Source organism: Camelus ferus, chromosome 24, assembly GCF_009834535.1.
Source record: "Camelus ferus isolate YT-003-E chromosome 24, BCGSAC_Cfer_1.0, whole genome shotgun sequence".
In the NCBI taxonomy this organism is placed as follows: domain Eukaryota; kingdom Metazoa; phylum Chordata; class Mammalia; order Artiodactyla; family Camelidae; genus Camelus; species Camelus ferus.
The window spans coordinates 9,318,248-9,339,703 of NC_045719.1; the positions used below are offsets into that span (position 1 = coordinate 9,318,248).

Sequence of the window (21,456 nt, forward strand, 5' to 3'; positions counted from 1 at the left end):
CTGCGGGGTGAGGACGTTGACCAGACGTGAAGACAGATCTTGGTCCTTGGGGAGGAGACACCCTTGAAAATGACAAACATCAGGAGGCCAGCTGGTGCCAACGGAAAGCTGATTCCTGGCCAGGTGGAACTGGATCAGAGTGGAAGGCGGAGATTCTGAGCATGGAGACCGACGATTAGCCAGGGGCTGTAAGGACATTTATGTCCAGTGACCCTCATGGTCCTGTTATGAAAGAACATCTCCTCTTGGCGCTTTCAACTCTCCGGAGACTCAAAAACATTTGTCTTTGAGAGCGATGGGAGACCAGAGCCCTGGTTTCCAGTGGGCGTCTCCCTCCCACAGGCATTATTTTGCATCCTTTTGAAGTCATCTGGTTTTCGAATGTCTGCCTTGTACACAAGTGATGGCCACCACGTGCACCGGAAGTGGCCGCCTCCTGGGTCAGCTGTGAGAACCATTTCATTCTGAACAGGCAGAGAAGTGCTCTTGGCAGTGACTGGACTGGGCTGTCTCGTCCCTTGAAAGGAATTTTCAAAGAGACTTAAAAGGATTTGAGATGGGAGTGGACAGAGAAGTGAGCTAGCGTTGTGCCTTTAAAGTCTGAACTCATTCGGAAAAACAAAAGTATGAAAGATTCCGACACCTTTTATCTGGTCAAAAAGGTGCAGCGACTGCAGTCAAGGTGTAGCTTTTCTTTTTCATACTGAACATTTTGGAGGGAACTAGGGGAATGGGTAACAACTGAAGTAAGACCTTGTTTGGCATCTCAGCAGTTCCCTTCTGACAGCTTAGTTTACTTTGAAGAATGAGTCAGAGGAAGTGGCACGTTTCAAAAAAACAAAGCAACAAGTTACCAGCTCCGGACAGGCCATCTAGATAGGACAAAAACATTATCGCCTTTTCTCCCTGAAACAAATCTGTCCCTTCCAACAGATGTTGGGCATCTTGTGTGAGGCTCCGTGCAACATCTGCCTTTTCCCAAGCAGGCTTTCCCCTCCCAGAACTTTTGTTCTTTATTAAAAGCCTAGACTCCTCCATCCCCCAAGCAGCAAGAGGCTGGCAGGGAAGCATCTTTATCTGTATCTTCATTGTCTACAACCCATTGTCAGTGAAACCTCAGTCCTGAAGGACGGCGAACGGATAGACTTGGAGGAGCCTTTAATCACCCCAAACCTCACTGAGACTCCTGAGCCCAGCCTCTTATGCACCAAAGTGTCCCCCAGCGCTGCTTTCAAACATGGCTGACCCGTTGATTTTCCTCCGCTTCTTCTCTGGTGCAGTGACCGTGGGAGGGAGGGAGGAGCTGGGGCTGGTGCTGGTCAGCACCACATGCAGGGGTTATGGCGGTTTTCTTATCCATGCCTCGTTAAGAAGCATGGAGGGGATGCTGGCTTTTCCTATGACTCTGCACGAGGCTTTTGAGAGAAACTCCTTTGAGAGCAGCTGTGCCTGGTGCTTCTGGTGCGCCCATGTACGTTGCTGGAAAGCTCTCGGCCTAGGAATGCTTGTTGCTTCTTTTCAACCAGTTTGATTTACAGGAAATAAAGTGAGTCACAGAAAAAAGATTTCGGAGTTGGAGAGAACCTTCCCTGGGTTTCAACTCTCTGCTTGGCAAGAGGGCCTGTGAGCCTGGGGGAGACCAGACCTTGGTCCCCACCAGTGGTACGCGGCAGTCTGGGAAGAAAGCCATCGTCAGCGCCAGCAGACGGCTCAGGGCCGGGGCCGCGCTCAGGACACGGCTCCACGTGCTGTCGAGGAGCACGGATGAGAGGGTGTGACCTCCGTGACACCACACTCCACGTGTTCTCCCCGTGCCTCCCTGTTATGGGCTGGACTGTGTCCCCTCAAATTCACATGCCGAGCCCCAGCCCTCTGTACCTCAGAGTGTGACCTTGCTTGGAAACAGAGTCATGGCAGTTGTAGTTAGTTGAGATTGAGCTGGAGCAGTGTGGACCCCTAATCTAATCTGACTGTCCTTATAAAAGGGGGGAACTTGGAGATGGATGTGCACACAGGGAGAACGCCACACGCCCCTGTAAGGGCTGGTGTTCTGTTGCACAAGCCAAGGGACTCCCAGAGTCTGGGAGAGGTGCTGGGAACACATCCCACCTCGTGCCTTCATCAGAGGGAGCCTAGCCCTTGAAGCCTGGAGCTCGGACTTTCGGCCTCCAGAACCGGGAGATGATTGACTTCTGTCGTGTCAGCCAGCGCCATGGAACAAGGCACATGGCAGCCCGGCACCCCCGCTGTCCCCTAGTCTCTCTCGCTGCACATGTGATCTCTGCTGTCTGTCCCCCCTCCCAGACCCCTCTCTTCTCACCGCATGAACCCATCCCGGGGGGTGCCCCTTTAGCCACGGCCCAGCCACCATCGCTGCCGTAACCACTCCAGGCCCCCCGAGCCCCAGGTCCAGCCCTGCTGAATTATTTACCCTAATTGCTTGGTTGAGGGAAGAGATTAGTAAATGCTGGGGAAAAAACCCCACAGAAGTGACATAGGTAGTTTAAACACCGTGCTTTAATTTAAGGCATGCTGGGGGTCATCTGTTCTAACAGGGGCTTGATGCCAGGTCTTTCTTTGCACTGGGGCCCCCGAGCGGAGTCTGTGGCGTTGACCTCACACACGTCATCATTCCCACCCGCTGCTGCTTTGCCCAGACTGGACTTCTTTAGAGTGACCCAAGAAACTCAGTGCAAAATCCTTTTGGAGTTTTACAATTCTTTCCTTATCTTTTATAGCTGCCCACACCTATCTCAGTGGCAGATTTTTCCAGTGACTTGTCTTGTTTGAATATATTTTAAAGCAATCGGTGTTATTGTTGTTTTTTACATAGAAACAAGCCCTTCTTTCCTGTGTTTGTTTTCGCATGTCATTAGTTTGTGCAATCTTTAATGAACAAGGACAAGTGTCACCAGCAAGTACAGCTGGAATAAACAGACGGGGGGCATCCCGACTGATCCGAGCGAGGGTGCAGCTCGGAGTGGGCGTTCTAGAGCAGCCTTCCGGCCTGAGCTTTGCGTGTGTGGTAGGTGTTGGTCACAGTGACCTACAGAGGAATGGAGACCCTGTTGGGTCAGGCAGCGGAAGTCAGGAGAGTTTTAATGCACACTCAGTGCCTCAAATAGGCCTTCCGCTCCTCCTCCCAGCCTTGACTCATACCAGTCCCTCTGCCAGCGTATCTTCTCTTTATAGCCTGGTGCCCCCCTTCCCTAAGGTCTCATTTAGCTGTCACTTCCTCCAGGAAGCCCACCTAGCCTCCTTTGGGCTAGATTAACCCTGCAGTGTGCTCGACAGCGCCCTCTACTCCCCAGTCAGGAAAGTCACACCCTTGTGTAACTGTCTCCCACCCAACCATAAGCCTCGTGAGGATGAGCCCTTGCCCGTGTCCTGCATCTGCAGGTCCCCAGCACCTCGCACAGGGACTGGCACAGATTAAGTGATCCGAAAGTATTTGTGGAAAGGAGGGAGGAGGCGAGGCAGATCGTGTAACTTGTTTCTCAGAAATCTTCCACCACGTCCTGGATTGTAGGACAGGGTACACCTTACCTTAGCAGGCAGCGAAGTCCTGCAGTGTCATCGTAGTGATGTGAGCAGTGATGGAGGTGGCAGTGGAGAGGGTGGTGGCGCTGGCAGTGGGCATAAGAAGACTGGCGCCTCCCCTGATGGCGATGCCACCGTCTCGTACTTGTGGGTCTCAGCGTAGGTCTTCACATGCATTCTGCTGCCTAATTTGCCAGCTCTGTGTCCCCCGACCCCCCTGGCTCCGGTGCCCTGTGTGGCCTCACACGTCATTGGGTAGGTCTGTTTCCCTTCATCCTGAGCTCACCTGTCGGAATCCTGCTCCTCCCAGGTACTTGTCGCAGGCCCCAGCCCCACCGCTTGCTCGGGCTTCTAGGTCCCTCTGCTCCACGGGCTCCTCCCCTCCTGCCAGCCCCCTGGTCTGGAATCTTGTCTCTGGGCACCAGCAAACATTGCGTCAGTGCACAGAGGACCTGTGGCAAGTGGCACCAAGCAGCGCTGGGAAGAAAGTGGCTGAAGGCCAGCGGGTTCCTTTCTCCAGGACTGCCGTCCAGAGTATCGCAAACTGGCTGGCTTTAAACAACAAAAATGCATCCCCTCACAGCTCCGGAGTCCAGGTGCCAGCAAGGCCATGTGCCCTCTGAAGGCTCCGGTGAAGGATCAGCCCTCGCCTCTTCTTGCTTCTGGTGGCTGCCGGCAGTTCTTGGCATCCATGGCCTTCACGTTACTCCCATCCCTGCCTCCGTCACCACGTGGCCTTCTCTCTGCTTTCGTCTGGATGTCTCCAAATCTCTCTCCTTATGAAGTCCAGCCATTGGGTCTAAAGCCCACCCTAATCCAGCGTGACCTCATCCTAGCTGATGACGTCTGCAAAGACCGTATTTCCAAATAAGGCCACAGACACTGGGGATTAGGACTTCCACATGTCCTTTGGGGGAACACGATTCAACCCACAACACCAACATTTCTGAGTGTGTTCTTTCTCGCTTCCTAGACGTGTAGGGATTGAACAACAGAATCTGAGAAGGTGCTTCTACAGGTGTGTCCAGTACCTAGCACGGACCCCTGGGCCGTCGACACCCCTGGGCTCTCCCGCATTGTTGCCAATGTGATTTTCTTTGCTCCAACTATTGAAGTTGGTTGCCTGTTTCTATGTCCTTAAGTGAATATCTTTGCTAAAATGGAATATTCCACCTGGAAGAGATCAAAACTTCTCACAGCCAACAGACACTCCCCAGGGTTCTGGAAATAGAACATGAAGCCAACTTTTGGCGTAAGAGAGAACACTTGAGGGTCCTGGATGGCGTTAGACTGTTGCCTGGCCTGACACTGTGGGTGCAGGGCTGCAGGGCTGAAAGCAGACTCAGAGAAAGTGGCCCGCAGGGCCATGTCAACGGCGGGGCCCCTGTGCGTCTCCACGCCGTCCTGAGCACTCCAGGATCGCATGGGCAAAGCCTGGCTTTTGGAAGCTTGTGGTCTGAAGCTCCAAGTTCCCTCATACCAGAAACACTTTCCTAAGTCTGGAATTGAAGCTACGTAAGAAGAAAGTCGGACAGCGTTCCAGCAGCAGAGCACTCTCCATGCTTCCTGGAAGGGCTTGGAAAACATTGTGTGTCCAGAGGAAGCTCTGCCCATGTGAGCTGCAGCCCTGGGGAGCTGTTTCTTTTGCTGGTTTTCCCCCTCTGGCAGATGTTTGTGTGGAAATATGATCTTTAATTCCTTAAAAGACCCATCTTCCTGGAGTTAATTCCTCTTTTGAAGTCCTAATCTTCTGTGTAATGCTTTCTGGTCATCTTGACTCCAAGTAAAGTGTTACAGGTCACATGATGGAAAATTATGTGGGCTCTTTGCATACCATTTGGTTATAGAAGAAGATAAGTGTAGCGCCGGAGCCCACTGGAAATAGAGTTTGGCTGTCTTCCATCATTCCTGACAACTAGCATCTGATATAATTCTTTCACAAATACACTCAGAGGAGGTAAACAAATCTGATTTTCTTCTTGAGCGTCTCCATTATGATGGATGTTGCCCCAGTGCTTGTAAAGAGCAGAGCTGCAAATTCACAGGAACCCTCCAGATTCTGGACACGTGGGACCTGTCTTGAGATTCACGCTGTTTGAAGTCACTAGTGCAGGAAACAGACAAGAGCTCACCACTAGTTGATACTTGTCTCCTCTGCCTAAGGCCTGAAGGCCCTGCCGACTTCAGAGCTGCTGCAGGAAACACGTAGGATGTGTCCTGGGAGCTCCCCTGGCTACTTTCAGCTCCCCCAGGGTGTGAACCGCCGCAGACCTGATGCAGAGCTGCGGGGCGGGTCTCTACTCTGGATTCCTCCTCTGGCCCCTGCAGAGAGTAGGAGTCTAGGGATGGTTGGATCCAAGAATGGAAGGAAAGTGCCCCCGAGTGCAGTCTTCCTGCCTTCCGTCCTTCCTCCCGTCTTCCCCAGCTGCTTGAGAATGGCCAGCCAGAGGAGTACTGACCCTGCCGGAATTGTTGGGAAACAGTCCACACTGTAGTGGCTACACTTGACTTGTGCACAAGAATAACGCTTTTTTCTGAGTGAGACCCAGGCTGCCAGCCTCTCCTGCACCTGACTGGTGAGGACCGCACAGTGCGAGCACTCGATTAAAGTTACGTGCCATTTACCGCAAGGGCACGTTGTGCTTGAAACTTTGAAATAATGCTTACATTTCACATGCACTTACAGTCTCACTTTCTTGTTGTATTGAAAATGTCCAAACAGATTCTGTGTGTGGGAAGGAAGGACACATGAGCACTGAGTGATGAAGGAAATGCAGGAACACTAAGCCTGTTGGGTCTGTGCAACGCATTCCTTCCCCTGCCTGCAGAAGATGCGGATGCTTTTCCTGGGTGGGTGGCGGGGGCCGGTGGCGGGGCTGTGCCCGGGGGCCCTCTATCCTTCCATCCCCAAAGGGGTCCAGGCTGAGTGCAGCGGGAGGAGGAGCCTCCCGGGGCTCCAGCAGCTCCAGTCTCAGGGCTGTTGTGCTCGGTCCCCCTCTGGCCCCACCCTGTGCTCCGCCTGGTGACCTGCGGGCCCTAGAAAGTCTGGGTGAGAGCATCCATGGTGCCTGGTCACACCCACAGGAGTAGGCTTCCTAGTGAGTCTTAGAGAAGAGCAAAGCCCTGAGGCCCGGGGTGGTTAAGAGCATGGTTCACGTCCCCGGACAGCCACCCTGTGTGTGTGCCACCTCTGTCCCTTGACTCTCTCCCACCTCATTGGTTCAGGCATTTAGAATCTGGCACCTAATTAATACTTGACAGGTGTGAGCTATTATTCTGTCTGCCAAAGTCAGTTGACCTGGGCACTGCAGGGACAGCCCTGCTGCCTGTCCCTGTGAGTGAGAGCTGGTGTCCAGCAGGGTGGTGTGCCCAGGATTTAGCTAACCCTCGGCCCTCTAGGCCCTGGTGGCCCACTATGGACATGACACCTCTGTCCTTGGAGCTGTGACCACGGTTGGGTCTCTGCTATCTGATGAGAACCATCTCCCAGGAGAGAGGAGAGAAGCACTTCTGTGTGCCCGTTACACCTTTGTGACAGGCCACATGTGTCATCCTTCAGCTGTTACCTCAACCCAAGAAGGCAATTCCCAGTAAAAATAGTGCATATTTATTGCACGCTTATTACTTGCCTGACACTGTTCTGAGCGCTGTCCCATATGGGGACTCATTTACTCACTCAGTTACAATGTGTCAGTCTCTCCTGTACATCTACAGCACAGTGTCCCTGCCATGCATATACATGCATATATTCATTTTCATATTTTTCTCATTAAAGGTTGTTACAAGATATTGAGCATAGTTCCCTGTGCTATACAAAAGAAACTTTTTTAAAAAACCTATTTTTATATATAGTGGCTAACATTTGTTAAGCATATATAGTGGCTAACAAACTCTGAGCGTCTGTTTCTGTTTTGTAGATGAGTTCGTAGGGGACTCATTTATTCTTTACAACATTCTGATAAGAGAGCTACTGATTTTATCCTGTGGTTTTAGAGGAGGAAACTGAAGAATCAGTGTATGCCTGAGGTCATACAAAGGTGACAGAGCTGGTATTTGAAGTTGGGAATGTGGCTTTGGTTCTGGCTTCCAGGTAACGGGTACTCAGGTGCTACTTTGACCCTGGCATTGCCGAGATTGTGTTTCTAGAGGGGCTGCCATGGACTCAACCCTCAGACTTGTTCTCCAAAATAGAAGGGCAGCAAATGTTTAGTAGCACATTGTGATCAGGGCACTGCTGGAATTGGAAATGAGTGGGGGCAGCACCAAAAAGGGAATGAGTAACTCAGTGAAAGAGGGGGAAATGTTTCTTGGGGAGGTGACTTGTGAGCTGGGTTTTGAAGATTAAATAGGAGTTCACCCAGTGTACCTAGTAGGACGTAACAGTCAGAAGAAATAACATGCAGAAGACACAGATAGGAAAGAGCAGGGATTTTTAAAGGTGGGTCTACTGCAAGTACTTTCGCATGGATGAGTGATAAAGAGCAGGGGGAAGTAGTGCCTGTGTGTTGAGGCCACAGAAGCAGAGAGAGCGGAAAGGAGAGGGCCTAGGTTACCATGCCAGGGAACCTGATTTTATCCTGAGCACATAGACAATTGAACATCACAATTTTAAAGCAAGGTCAAAATACCCAAACCTTGATGGAGTTAGTACTCCTGTTTTCCCTTGGTTTTATTTTTATGATTATTGAAGGAAAAGGTTACAAAAGTCAGTAAGTTCCATATCTGATGTGTGTTACCATTGGGCTAAAGAATGTTGGTGTTTAATCTCCTCCACTGTTTCCCCATTTTTTTCATCAGCAATTCTCTTTGGCAAAAGTTATTCTCAGATGCCAGGATAAGTATTTCTGAGGTTTTTTTTTTAATATTTTTAAGTGCCTTTGATTGCATAAGAGCTCATGTAGAACCGTTTCCAGTAGTATCTTTATAGCAGGAATGGAGACTAAGACTGATTATGTAATTGTTCCCTCAGTTTATTCTCAGAGCGTAACATGCTGCCAGCATATAAAAAACCCGAATGATCACAGTGGAATCCGAGTGTCTTTCCTGCTCACGGTTTCTGGCGCTGTTGCTCTTGCATTGTTTACTGCAAAGTAGAAATGGACGGTTTAAATGTGGCGTGACTGTTTGCTCAGCACTGGGCCCCCAGACTCATAGCTCGTCTGCTCCGTCTTGTCTGTGCAGCCCACAGCCAGCACTTCTCACCGGAGAGGGGACTCATGTGTGCTCCTTGGAGACCCTCGCCGGAGTCTCACCACGTTAACATTTGGATAAGGAGAGGCAGCGGACCTCTGCTGCGCTGAGGTTGCATTTTGCAAGAGAGCAGAATGCCATCTGTCAGGGGAGGGGGCGGGAGTGCGCAGATACAGCTATGAATGCTTAATTGCTATAGAATTTTTGTTTTAATTTGAGAGCCTTTGCATTTAGTTTGTGTATTTGTTATTTTTTTTTTTTAGAATAGTCCTTATCAGTGGCAGAAGATCCTTCTGTAGTATATTTTCAGTGCTGCCATATCGCGACAACGCCCAAGTTGGGTATGTATACGCATGCTTGCTTTGTAGTTCTCCGGGTGAAAACTTCTGACTCCATGTGTGCAATGTGGCCACCCTTTCTATGTCAAAGACCTTGCGTTGCTTTGACACTCCAAATTCAATATTTGTAAACTTGAAAGAGAAAAAAAGTTCCACTTTCTTTTCAGCCAGAAAGCTTCCTTGTTACTGTTGCGCATGTGCGTGTGCATGTGTGTCCTTACCATACCACCTGCTGTTTCTAAACATGCCTTTTGTCACCTCTTCCAATACAGTAAAGCCAGAGCAGTTTGGGGCCCACTCATCCCACAGGGCCTCATCGACTTTTGGAGAAAGGTAGGTCAGGAAAGGAGTCGGACAAATCATGTGGTCATCCTGCCTCCTTGCATCCTGGGCTTGGGGCTGGACACTGCCCAGCAAGCTGGAGCAAGTATCAAAGCCAAGTGGTATCAGGAACAGAGCTGTGTGATTCACCACAGGCCAGAGGAACACACAACTCTCTCGTTCAACAAGCCCGTCCTTCTAAAGCTCTATAAAGAAGTGGATAAGTGAGGCTCTGACCTGGCAGAGCCCTGTCTCCTCATTTGCATCCCCAGACTCTGTGCCGTTGCTCCCCGAGTCTGACTCCTTGTCCCCTCACCTGTTCACTGCACCCACTGTATGCCGTTTGTTGTCAGGGAGCTGCTGGTACTTAGGGCAGGACAGTTACCTGCGTAGGATGCCAGGAGCATTAGGGGATGTCGGCTCTGGTTTCTGCAGACTGAATGCTGGGGTTGCCCTCCAGTCATTGTAACAACAACACATGACCACTGCCCCTTAGGAGGGAGCATGGCCCCAGTGCTGATCCACCATTTATTTATCTTCTAGCATCTTCCATGGGCTCTGCCTGGTCATCTCCATTCACCAGGACCTTCCCTTTCCCCTGCACACCTGTCAGACCTCTGGCCTGTTAAATTCACCATGGTCCTTATTTTTAATTTTACCCTGTAAGGTCCACGGGACAGGACAGAGAGCATCTTTATTCGTGGGATGCTGAGTCAGTCATTTATTAGATGCATGCCTTAAAGAGCAACAATAATCTTACTGTTTATTGAGCACTTACTTCGTGCCAGTCCTCTTTATTATCTGCATCCTTATGACAACCTTGCAGAGTAGGTGTCGTAAAAAATGTAAAGCAAATCCTGCAGCTCAGAGGTTCAAGGACCACCTGGGCATGGCCAGCGGGCTGCCCTCAAGAGACGTCTACTCTACCATGTAGAGTAAAAACAGAAAGGCTTTCTTTATCTTTTTAACCTGCTATGGTCCTGGGTCTGGCCACCCCTGAGAGCAGACTCATTTCTTGGGGACAGTAGCTTGTACCAGCACACAGACCTATGGGCGACTGGAAGGCCAGTTCATTAATCCCAGTTACAAGTAGCAGCCCCCAGGCTCAGAGTGTTTGACTGTGACCAGCCTGTAAGCACACTTCCCGGGCAGCTGAATCATCAGCAGGAGGCTGTCTGCAAGTACGACCTCTCACAGCCAGGACCTGCCTGCTCAGTGCGGTGCTGGCCTTATTTTTCTGGGCTTCCCTGCCTGACCTCTCTGATTAATGTATTTTTTCCTTGGCTATGTTCCATTCATTCATTCACTGGGTGCTTGCTATGTGACTAGGTCCTGGGGGGAAAGGTAGTGAAAGATGGTCCTGGTTCCTGGAACTTAAAGCCAAGAGGGGAGACACATGAGAGTGCTGGGAAACAGGGGTCTCTCAGAGCCCAGGTCTCCTTCCCCGCTGCTGGGAAGGGCTGGTGTGTTTCAGGAGGGTGTGTCACAGGACGTACCACTATTCTGCCGGTTGGCCCAGATAAAGAAGCAAAACCAGTGTGTGGGATCACAGGACATAACCTGTATATCCTAGACATGAATAAACTCAAACGCACCACTCCTTCAGGTTTCATAGATGAAGAAATCATAGTGCAAAAGGGTTCATTTTCTATAACAAAATGCATACTCGGATCTTTTGTAAATGCCTGAGAAAAGAACATGCCTGTTTCTGCGGCGTATCCTACTTAAATTCTCACGTAAGAAACTCTGAGTGCAACTCACAGTGTCATAACTTAGTGGCAGGATTAAGAAGCATTCTGCTTTTTAAATTTTTTAATGATCAGATATCCTATTTATGAACAACTGCCACATCATAATTATGGTTTTTTAAAAACTAATTATTGAGAAACGGCTGTACTCAAATAATAAAAACATTTATCCTAGTAAGTTATATACATATAGTATTTTTAAGTACTGTAGTTCATGTACATGCTAACTAATACCTTTCCACCGTGAAGAAATGCTGACGTCCTCTCTGTGGCGTAAGTCATAGAATGTCAAGGGTGGAAAGGACTTTAGAGGTGACATGGCATGACCTCCCTGCAGCTCGGGCCCCTGAGGCACGGGGGGTGAAACTCATGCCCACCCGCAGCAGACCCAGCAACGCAGCCCCGGGCTCTGGCCACCGCGGCCTGCTGACCCTGCAGTCTCTAGCGCCCACGTTTCCATTGTACGTATGCACGTGGACTAGGCCATGTGTGCCTGATTCTCCCAGATAAGCACGAACCCCCCTGCTGAAGGGGATAATGTACGGTCCCAAATTCGGCCCAAGGCAGTTTTAAAAACAGGAAACTCAAAGTTCATCCACTGTGTACTTGAACCTCCTCTGCGTGGAAGCAGCCCTCAGGACGGCCTTATCTCTTCCCGGTTTTGTTCTGCGGCTTCTCGTGCTGCACTGGAGCTTCCCGAGTTTTCTGCTCTCACACCTTGGTTTACCCTCCCTCCCACCCTGACCTTAAAGCTTTGTTCTTGGTTCTAAACTGATCACTTATTTTGGCTCCTGACAGCAGTTGACCGAAGCAGACAGACCAGTCTTTGGAGAGTTTTACCATCCACCCATCCATTCATGCCTTCATGCATTTGGTGATTTCTTCTGCCCCTAGTGAGTGGGAGGCCCTGATGGAGGCAGGGAGGGGGCGGGGATGAGGAAGAGCCACTGTCCGGGAGTTTGTCACTGAGCAGGGAAGCCGGACATGTGAACAACCAAACCAAGACAACCGGGGAGTGCCAAACAGGTGCTACAGAGCACTTGAACTGCCTCCGGGTCTTTGTCAACATCCACGTCCACAATAAATCTACAGGCTTCAGTGAAAGCCAAGTGTTTGCTATGTAAAGTCCCTTTGTCTGTGTGCCCTGGGACAAGCCCTTCTCTCTGGGTCTCCCTTCCTGTCCTGAGAAGGGAGTGCTGCTGCACCTACGTCGTGGGTCCTGGGGCTCAGGCCAAGTGCGCGTTCTCTGCCTGGGTCGTGCCCCCAGTTCCCAGCAGCCGTGGAAGGCGTGCTCGCCCAGCACCCAGTTCTTGTGAACTGATGAGCTGAAGGGGTGTAAACATTGCCTCCCACCCGCCCCTCCAAGTCCATTGCCATCCCCGCCTGCCACCCATGTAGACATGCAGGTACCAGCACTGCACGGCAGACTTGATTCATTCACCCCAGGAAGTCCATTGAACCTACTATGTGCCAGGCCCTGTTCTGCGCAGTAGGGATCAGCGGCGAACAAGAAAATGCCTCTTTCCTTGGGGAGCCTACCCCCTAATGGTGGGAGACAGAAACAAGCTAGTAAGTAAACTAACCATTGAGCAAGAGAGCAGACAATTCAGTGAGCCCTGCGCAGTGTGCAGCCAGAGCACAGAGGAAGGAGTGGAGTGAATTCGGACTGAAGGATCGGGGCATGCTCCCCACAGAAGGTGGGTCTTCAGCCGGAGTACAAGTGTGAGGTCTCAGCGAGGGGGAGAAGGCTATTCCAGCCTCAGTGATGACTTCCCAGGATGCTAGCAGACAGTCTGGGTCCGCGGGAACTTCCAGGCGGGGTCTCATCATGCCTGACACGTTGAGAGACTTCAGCTTCCGAGCTGGAATCCCACTGCCGACCGACTCTGCAGCTTCAGGCCTGTGTACTGAGGGGGAGGGGACAGAAAGAAGTGAGCTTTGCTGAGAGGCCAGGCCCTGGTCCTGGGATGTCTCTGTCACAGGCCCTTCACTCAGCCTTCCCCAGGGTCTCACTTCCCTCCCTTGTCCAGTGGGGAGGTTCGACCACCCGCTCCAAAGGTGCTGCATGTTCAGAATGCCTGCTCTGTGTCCTTGTCCTTGTCAGCTTTGCTAACGTGGGAGCTGTAAGTCTGGTTGAACAAGGAGTTTATGAATGAGACATGCTGTTCACCAGCCATCAGCTGCTTTTAGAGCTCACATCTGAATAATTTTTTTCTCTCCAGCTGTTCAAAATTTGAGTTTTTAAAATGTGCAGATCTGGTGACTTTTTACAGCTTTGGGGGTACATTTTATCCAGGTATGGGCTACAAGGAAAGGGGCTCGGTCATCCCTACGTTGAGAACAGTGGGAAATGTTCGGGGTCATTTTGCATGTCACCAGATTTATGCTAAGCTGGCAGCAGGATTATTCACAAAGTGATTTCTAGAAGCAGATGATGGCTTAGCAAGTGCAGTGGTCTCCAAACTGTTCTTCCCTGCCTTGATTTACAGATACAGATATCCGAGAAAATAGTGTATTTCCTTAGGATTAGCTGACCGTGTGGTCAGACACATGTGTGAACGTGACAAATAGAGGCAATAACATAAGCTGAGACGTAAATAGTGCTTACGGTGTGCCAGGCACTGTTCTGAGTGCTTTATAAGCAGTTGCTTGTTTAGTCTCCACAACCACCGCCTGAGCTGGGTCCTCCGGTTACCCTTTCACAGCGGCAGGGGGCGGGGTGGGCAGGCTGGGTGGCTGCAGGCTCTGCTTTGGGGCCAGCTGACCCCACAGAGGCCATCCCTCAAGTGCTCGTGCCAGGGTGTTCCTGGCACCGTCACTGCCTCGGGGCTGACCTTGCTGGCCTGGGGCCAGGGACACACAGGTGGCCTGGCTGAGAGGTGCACATCTGGGTGACTTGGGGCTGTCATGTGCCGCAGGAACGCCACCTCCTGGGGACCCAGTGGCCATGGTGCTGGGTCTTCCCTTCCGAAGGCTTTGGAGGTCGTTGGTTTACACTGCAGCCCGGGCTCCTCCAAGGGCAAACCCCAGGCATCTCTGGGTGGAGTCTCTGGTGGAAAGTAATCTGTGTAATTCTCCCCTCTGGGCATTTGTCGACTGTGGAATAGGAAGGCGTTCAGAGAGAGGGGAGGTGGGCACATTCTCCAGGTGTCGACCTGGTGCAGACCCCCGGGGGGACTGGCTGGTGACCCTGGCGTGCTGCTGGCTCACATCTCCCTGCACTTTCCCAGCTGCTCCCAGGTCGTCCCACAGGCACCACCAGAAGCGGTTCAGGGACTGGTAAGGGTCTTCCTCCTGTGTGTGGAAAAGACTTCTCTGAGAAAGTGTGCTGAACGCTTACATTAGAGGATTAGTATTCTCAGCGCCATACCTGTCTTCACAAAAGGATTGGTGACAGGGCTTTTTACAGTTAAGAACTTGCTTGCTTTCTCTCTTAATAAGCTTTCTTATTTTATTTCTTAAACTATTTGATCCACAGAATTTGCTCACATACAGCACTTCAGGAATACATCCCTTAGATGAAATGAGATGCTTCCAGTAACTGTCCTTTGCCTCCCTCTTTCACGTTAGGAGTTCAGAGTCGTGCCTACTGAGCGAACCCACAGTGGCTGCAATGGGCATGGAGGGGTGGAGTATAGTGTGGGGTCCACTTAGACAACAGGATCCTCACTGACGGTTGGTGGGGGACAGTGGATTTGGGGTAGTTCACGGAATGTCTGGGAGAGGCAGAAACCAGCATAGACACGTAGGAACAACCCAGTGGGGGGCCGTGCAGTTAGAACAAACACGCAGCTCATCCTGGGGCTTCTTCTGAGAAATCAATGCTGGCGATGCCTCCGCCTGGCGCCAGACTGTTCTGGTCTCCCCCCAGGTGTTCCTTGCTTCTGCTTCCGGGCTTCAGGTGAAGAATCTGGGCCACCTGTGGGAGTGTGGGAAATGTAGTTTTCAGCCCTCCTGGGACTTGTGAAAAGTCTGTGATTTCTGCCCCAGTGGCTCCCTGCAGAATCCTGTCCCCAGACTGAACCTAGGGTGGCCACAGGGGGACTCCAGCTCCCGACCCAACATCAGCCCCAGGAGGGAGCCCCCACGGAAGTGAGGGTCCGCTGCCTCCCCCCAAATATGCTTCCCTGAAAGAAGACAGTTTCTAATCGGACTCCACAGATAACTGAACCACAGGACTCTGAGTTCAGCCAAGCTTGGCCACAAGCAGTGCCACCAACTTGCAGTCCTCCGGCCAGGACTGCACCTGGACCTCTCCAGGCTGCTTTCTCAGGTGCCCCTCCCTGGTGCTTATGCCCACCTCAAGGCCCCACTAAGAGTCCACTCATGTTTTGTGGTACCTTCTGCTTGGCCCTGACGTAGTGCTTACACACGTGTTTAACTCCTTGGTCACTTGTCCTCACCCTCCTGAGGGTGCAGATTGTGTCTCAGTCCTTGAGCCTCCTCTACACTGCAGGGTGCACAGCCCACATTCTTGTTACGTTTGTGGAAGAAATACATAGAGGTGTTCTGTTCAGTGAATGAATGGAAGTGGTGTTTCTGAAGACTGTCTCCAGGCTGTTAAGAATGGCTAAGATACATCGTTGCCCCAACAAGAGACGGCCAGACCCTCAGCTTCAGCAGGAGCAAGGGCTGTTTCTCAGGAGCCCTCAGCCTGGCCCCTCGTCCCTGCATCTCCATAGACACGGTGGTGCTGGTCCGTCAGGAGGAAGGGCCTGGACGGGGCTAACAAGAAGGAGCTGACGTGGACCTTGGGGCCCTGCTTCCCTGGGAGTAACTGTTACACCCACAGTGAAAGTTGCTAAGCCCAGAGGGTGTCCAGCCACACCCAGATGCAGGTGCTCAGCCCCAGCCTGACCTGCCTTGCCATCTCTATAATCAGGTGCTCGTGTGGGGAAGATGTCAGGGTTTACTGGCCCATGAGACTGAGGGCTGGACCCAGGCTCCGCCCAGACCTTTCAAATTACCAGCAGTTGAGCCCAGAGTTCCACTATCATTACCAGGAACGGACTGCCTTTCAGAACAGCAGGCCTCCTGGCTAAGCTTGAGGAGCAGAAACCACTTCCGAGGGCCTGGAAGCCCTTCCTGGACATAAGGGCATTGTGGCTTCTTCCCATAGTGTCCCCCAGCGAATTCGTTAAAGGATATCTGACATGGGCGACTCGCCAGCTAACGCCAGGTCACAGGAGCTCACTGACGGGAGCGCCTTTCAGTGCTGGAGACAGACATCCAGAGCCACAAGGAACTTGGAGACTGTCTAGTCCTGGGGTTTGCAGACTTTTTCTCTTTTAGCCTCAGAAACCATTCTTCCAACACAAGTTTACACAGAGTAACATAAGAGTTATTCCAGAAAAGCGGGAGTGGGGATGAGAAGCCCACTCATGTCCACTCTGTCCCTCGTGGCCCCCTTAGGGAAACCATAGTCCTTCTCCATCCCTGAAGCCAGGGAGCCACAAGGGCCAGGGAGAGAGCAGGCGGTCAGGCAGAGTGCTCGGTCCCAGCAAATTAACTAGCTTTTCTGGTCCCAGGATCACTCATCTGCAAAATCGGCTATCATGTCAGACTCAGAGTGTGGGAAGCATTAAGTGGAATATTGCATATGAACTCTCTGAGCACCGTGTCAGCCTGTAGTAGAGACTCATTAAATGTGAACTTCGGTAACGTGTTTGTCTGGTCACAGAGCTACTTCGTTGCCAAAAAAGCAAATCTTAATCTGGTTCATGTGAGTTAGCTAGCAAGTGTTCTACAAACATGAAATTCGTCTTCAGATCTGCTTTTACTTGGTCTTTAAGTTGTTTTCCTCAATGGTCCGTGCTTATTTTTAAAAATCCGGCAAATACATAAAAAGAAAAGGAAGATCAAAATTACTGAGCCTTATCTCAAAGCCATCATTAACATTTTGGTCTGCTTCCTTCCAGTCTTTCTTTTTCCCCCTTCATGCATGTGCGTGTGTGGAATGTGACAAGATGATTGTTTTGTTTTGATCTTTCTTGCTGGTGGGAAGAGGCCTGCCAAATCCCACCTTTCAAAACAAGCTATTCTAAGCTGGTTGCTGAGAAGAGGAACAGATGTTGCCTGTCTCTTCCACTATAACTGTACACATCAAACCTTCCCGTCGCTGTAAACACTATTCTCAGATTAAGCTTGTAAATTATGCCATTTGCTGGGAAGAGTCCCAGCCTTAAACCAGCTCCCGTTCTCTCAGCTGACAGTTGCCAAGGCCTGTCTGAGTCTTTCTGCCTTTTATCCACATTAGTCATTGCCCTCTCCTTCCCAGCAGTGGATTTGTGGTTTGGCTTGGCGACCCTCTGCTTATGAAATGAATTGCCAGCAAGATGCTCGACTTTCTTAAGTAGGCAGCCCCTAGTTGGTAAACAGCTTGTCCACACCTCCACCTAAGACCGTGGGGCCAGGAGTGGGAAATCTGGGAGCTGTAAAGGAATCTGGGTTCAGAAGTAAAGAGAGAGAGAGGAAATTGTGAAAAATTGGAGCAGCTTAAGAGAAAGGATCCTGGAGTCCTGAGAAGGAAAAAGAGGTTCAGAGAGGGAGGTGGAAATAATGCAACTTTGACCTCCTTTAAAATGTCACTGGGGGCAGCCCCAAACCGGGAAAACACAAGAGAAACCCAACTTTCTCTTATTTCTTCGTCCTCTTACACCTTCTGACCTGTTGCTCCTGTAGCTACAGCTCTCGCTTGTGCTGTTGAGCTGGTTCAGTTACATTATAGGCCAAAAGGGCATTGTGTGGGCTACTCACCGTGTATAAATAACATGGTGTCAGTGGGAAAATGCATTCTGAGTTCCAGAGGGCCAACTCCAAAGCTTTTGGATAGAAACCCACTGGGGAGTGAGAGAGGCAGGCGTTGTCCTGTGTGAAAGGGGAATGACGTGGGTGACCAGATGCTCTTTATTTCCTGAAACATGGATGCTGGTAGGTATTTCTGTATGTGTGGACCCAACCGGAAGGTAGTAGGAATGAACTCAGTTAACTTGTGATTCCAGTTGTGTAAAAATAACCAAGCTAGTGATGCCAGCAAAAAACAGTTTCTGAGATGTGTCTGGGTACAGACCCATTCAGGTAACCACACCTGATTGAATGAGAGTGCTTGGATTAGATGTTAATGTATCAGAGAACACGTGATGAAGAAAATGGCTTCCCAGCGGAGCACCAGGTGTCTCTGGGGGCGTGTTACAAAAAGCAGCTTCCGAGGGGTATGTCTTTAGCTTTTTGGCATGGGGGCATCTCAGATGAGGTCATCCTCTTGGGTCCATTTCCTGAATCGACATTTTGTGGCACAGAGAACAGTTTCTTCTATTCTTAGGGCCTCCAAGCCTGAGTGTTGCCTGCCTGGCTCCCGGCCCATCCCCCCCCCCTTCTTCCCCACCCATTTTCCCCAAAAACATCTCTTTTCGTTGTGGAAAATTGCACATTCATAAATTGTGTTTCTTTCCTCACACCAAGCATATTTCCACACAGAGACAGATTCAGGAATGATCTCATGGATGAATCATGCTTTTACCCAGCTGTTTATAGGAGCTGCCTTTAGACAAAGATTTTGGTGTAAGCTCCATTAAGGTCCTTTCATTGTCTGCCAGTTACCCTAGAGAGGGGTGGAGAGGGGTTTATCAATGAAGTGCTGAGTTTCAGAGGGGCTGGACTTCTAGACTAAAAGCTGCTTTGATTTCACTTTTTCCTGTCAGCCCCGGGCCTTGTTCCATCAGCTGAACTGAGGTGGTGTTAACGTTCTGCTCCGATACAAGGAAGCAGACCAATCCAAGATGGCAGCTGGGCCGTATCTGAAGAGGCGACAAACAGGGCTTCTTAAACTGTGATAAATGCTTCTATGGTTGAGTTCCAGTGGATGTGTAATCTCGTAATTAAAATTAGCTCACAAGTGGTATTTCCTTCCCTAATCCAGCTTTCAGGCTTTGCTTTCTGCAGAGGAAATCTCTGTTTTTTTTTTTTGAAGGATCTGGAAATCCTATTAATATTTAATTGGCTGCTAAATTATTTACACATCAAAGCGTTCAACCTGTTGTGGTCCTTTAGAGAGCAGGTGCCCAGTGGAGCTCCCAGTCGGCATTCCAAGGTCTTGAGTTTAGAGAGCCATGAAAGGAATGATTAGGGATAAAAGTCAGGCCATCCCCACTTTGGAAGCAGAAAGCCCTGGAAACTAGTTAGTTGATCACACACACACTTTTTCTATCTACGTTCTAGGTGTTAAGTATTTAAATCTTTTTTTTTTTTTTTTTAAATTAAGAGGAATATTGGTTCATATGCTCCCTAAGGAAAGGGCCGTAGCTTGAATTTCTTGTTATCTAGTAGGGAATCTTGTTTGATCAGTTTCATGCATCATGGCTCAGTGAGTTTAAAAAAGGAAACGAAAGACCATTTTGCCTATTCCACAAGATGAAATCATGAGTTGGCCGCTGCGTGGATAATAGCGATCAGGGTAACCCCCTTTGGGCACCGGGATATCTAGATTGGCCATCTGCTCTGACCAGATGATGCCACACTGTGAAATCATGTACTTTCACTTTATGCCGTGGGAGCCAAAACTAAGACACAGGTCCAGGGGGTTTCCAGCCATGAAGTTACAGGCTTTCCAGGAGAGCTGCATTAAGTGACTTGAGGTCCCCCGTCCTAGAAAGGATAGCTTTACGCCCCCTCAAAACAACCAACCTGTATTTCTGTCCCTTGCTTAAGGGTACAACTGCTTATTGTGTCCTCAAATGCATTTTCATCCTCTGTTTTAATATCCCCCCCTCAGTCTACTTTGAGCCCCTCCCCTGCCCCACCTTGAACTGCCACCATCCCCTCTCCAACCCCATCGGCCACACGTTGTAGAAAAATCTTTGTGTTGGGTTTTCAGTGTGTTTGTTGCCTCCGTCCTCTGCAGAAGTTAACAAACCTGAACAGAATGAGAAATGAGCTCTGGTAGCCAAGTAAGTCTGAGCTGTGGTGTCACCCGGGCCTGTAGAAGAGAAGGAATCCGACCCTTGCATTGTCCGCGGTTCTACCAGTGGTTCTGTTAGCTCATCTGCCCAAATGAGATCTTTTCCTGTGACCTAACTCTGTCTCTGAGTGCCAGCTACAGCATTTAAACCTTAATGCTTACAATTTTGAACAATACCCACATCTGGTATTTGAACTTGCCTTCATTCCATTTTTAGGAGGTAGAACATAAATAAATTAATATTTGTACTCTAGAGGTATCTTGGGAAAAATCATCTTCTAGGCTTTTCAAAGAAATAGAAAAGTCTAACTTCAGTTTGCTTTAATTACTTTCAGCTGCTGTTCTCTGGTCCCCAGCTCAACCTCCTGGTACTGGAGGGTTAATGTTGGCATTTGAGCCAAACAGATATTTCTACTTTCATACACCATTTTAACGAGAATTCACAATGATGATCTTAGAAAGAAAACATCAAGATTTTATCACTACTGTGGGACTTCTGCTTAATTCTTTTTCACTGGCGTTTTTGCAAGATTCTCTTTGGGTGAACCAGCAACACTTCAGAATTCCTTTCTGCAACTGGCTTCAACCCAGGGCTCCCACAGCAGTGGCGCATGGGGGACCACAGGTCTCTTGCTTGCTTTACATTGACACATTAAGGCCTGAGCAGTTACCTTGTCTGTACATTAGGTGCTGTGGTGTGTAGTTGCTGTTTATGTAGGTCAAAACAGACAAATAACAGCAGTTTCATACGGTTCTTGTTAACGTAATCATCCCTCAGTATCCGCAGGGAATTGGTTCCAGGACCCCCAGTGGATACCAAGATCCACAGATGCTCAAATCCCTTATATACAATGGCATAGTATTTGTGTATAACCTACCCACATCCTCTCATGACACTTTAGGAAAGTTTTTTTTTTTTTTTTTTTTTTTTTTTTTTTACTTATTTATTTATTTGAATGGAGGTTCTGGGGATTGAACCCAGGACCTCGCATGTGCTAAGCACATGCTTTACCACTGAGCTATGTCCTCCCCCTCAACTCATACACTTCATATCATCTCTAGGTTCCTTGTAATACCCAATTCGATGTAAATGTTATGTAAATAGTGGCCTGCTCACTGCAAATTCAAGTTTTGCTTTTTGGAACTTTCTAGAATTTTTTTCCAAATATTTTTGATTGGTGGTTGGTTGAATCCATGGATGTGGAACCTGTGGATTTGGAGGGCCAACTGTATACGGATTCAGCAACTCTTATGAGTGCACTTAGCTGCCACCTAGAGAAGTCTGTCGGCCTCTTTGTGAAAGATACATTTTGCAGATCCCATGAGTCTCAATGTATACAAATCCAAAAGCTGTTAAAAGAGA

The 21,456-nt window shown here is 49.7% G+C and overlaps 1 protein-coding gene and 1 long non-coding RNA gene across 3 annotated transcripts in view; one reads left to right on the plus strand and one right to left on the minus strand.

The window, feature by feature from the left end:
• LOC116659676 overlaps positions 1-7,397 on the minus strand; it is a 27,416-nt gene extending 20,019 nt beyond the window's left edge. Inside the window, exon 1 of the long non-coding RNA XR_004315043.1 lies at positions 7,217-7,397. This is a non-coding gene — a long non-coding RNA (uncharacterized LOC116659676). The remainder of the gene's footprint in view (positions 1-7,216) is intronic.
• The window catches only part of CABLES1 (Cdk5 and Abl enzyme substrate 1), an 89,743-nt gene that overhangs the window by 46,246 nt on the left and 22,041 nt on the right, over positions 1-21,456 (plus strand). For both annotated transcript variants that reach the window (XM_032467506.1, XM_006188766.2), the window contains exon 4: positions 8,994-9,071. In XM_032467506.1, coding sequence (XP_032323397.1) covers positions 8,994-9,071 — 78 coding nt within the window. The remainder of the gene's footprint in view (positions 1-8,993; positions 9,072-21,456) is intronic.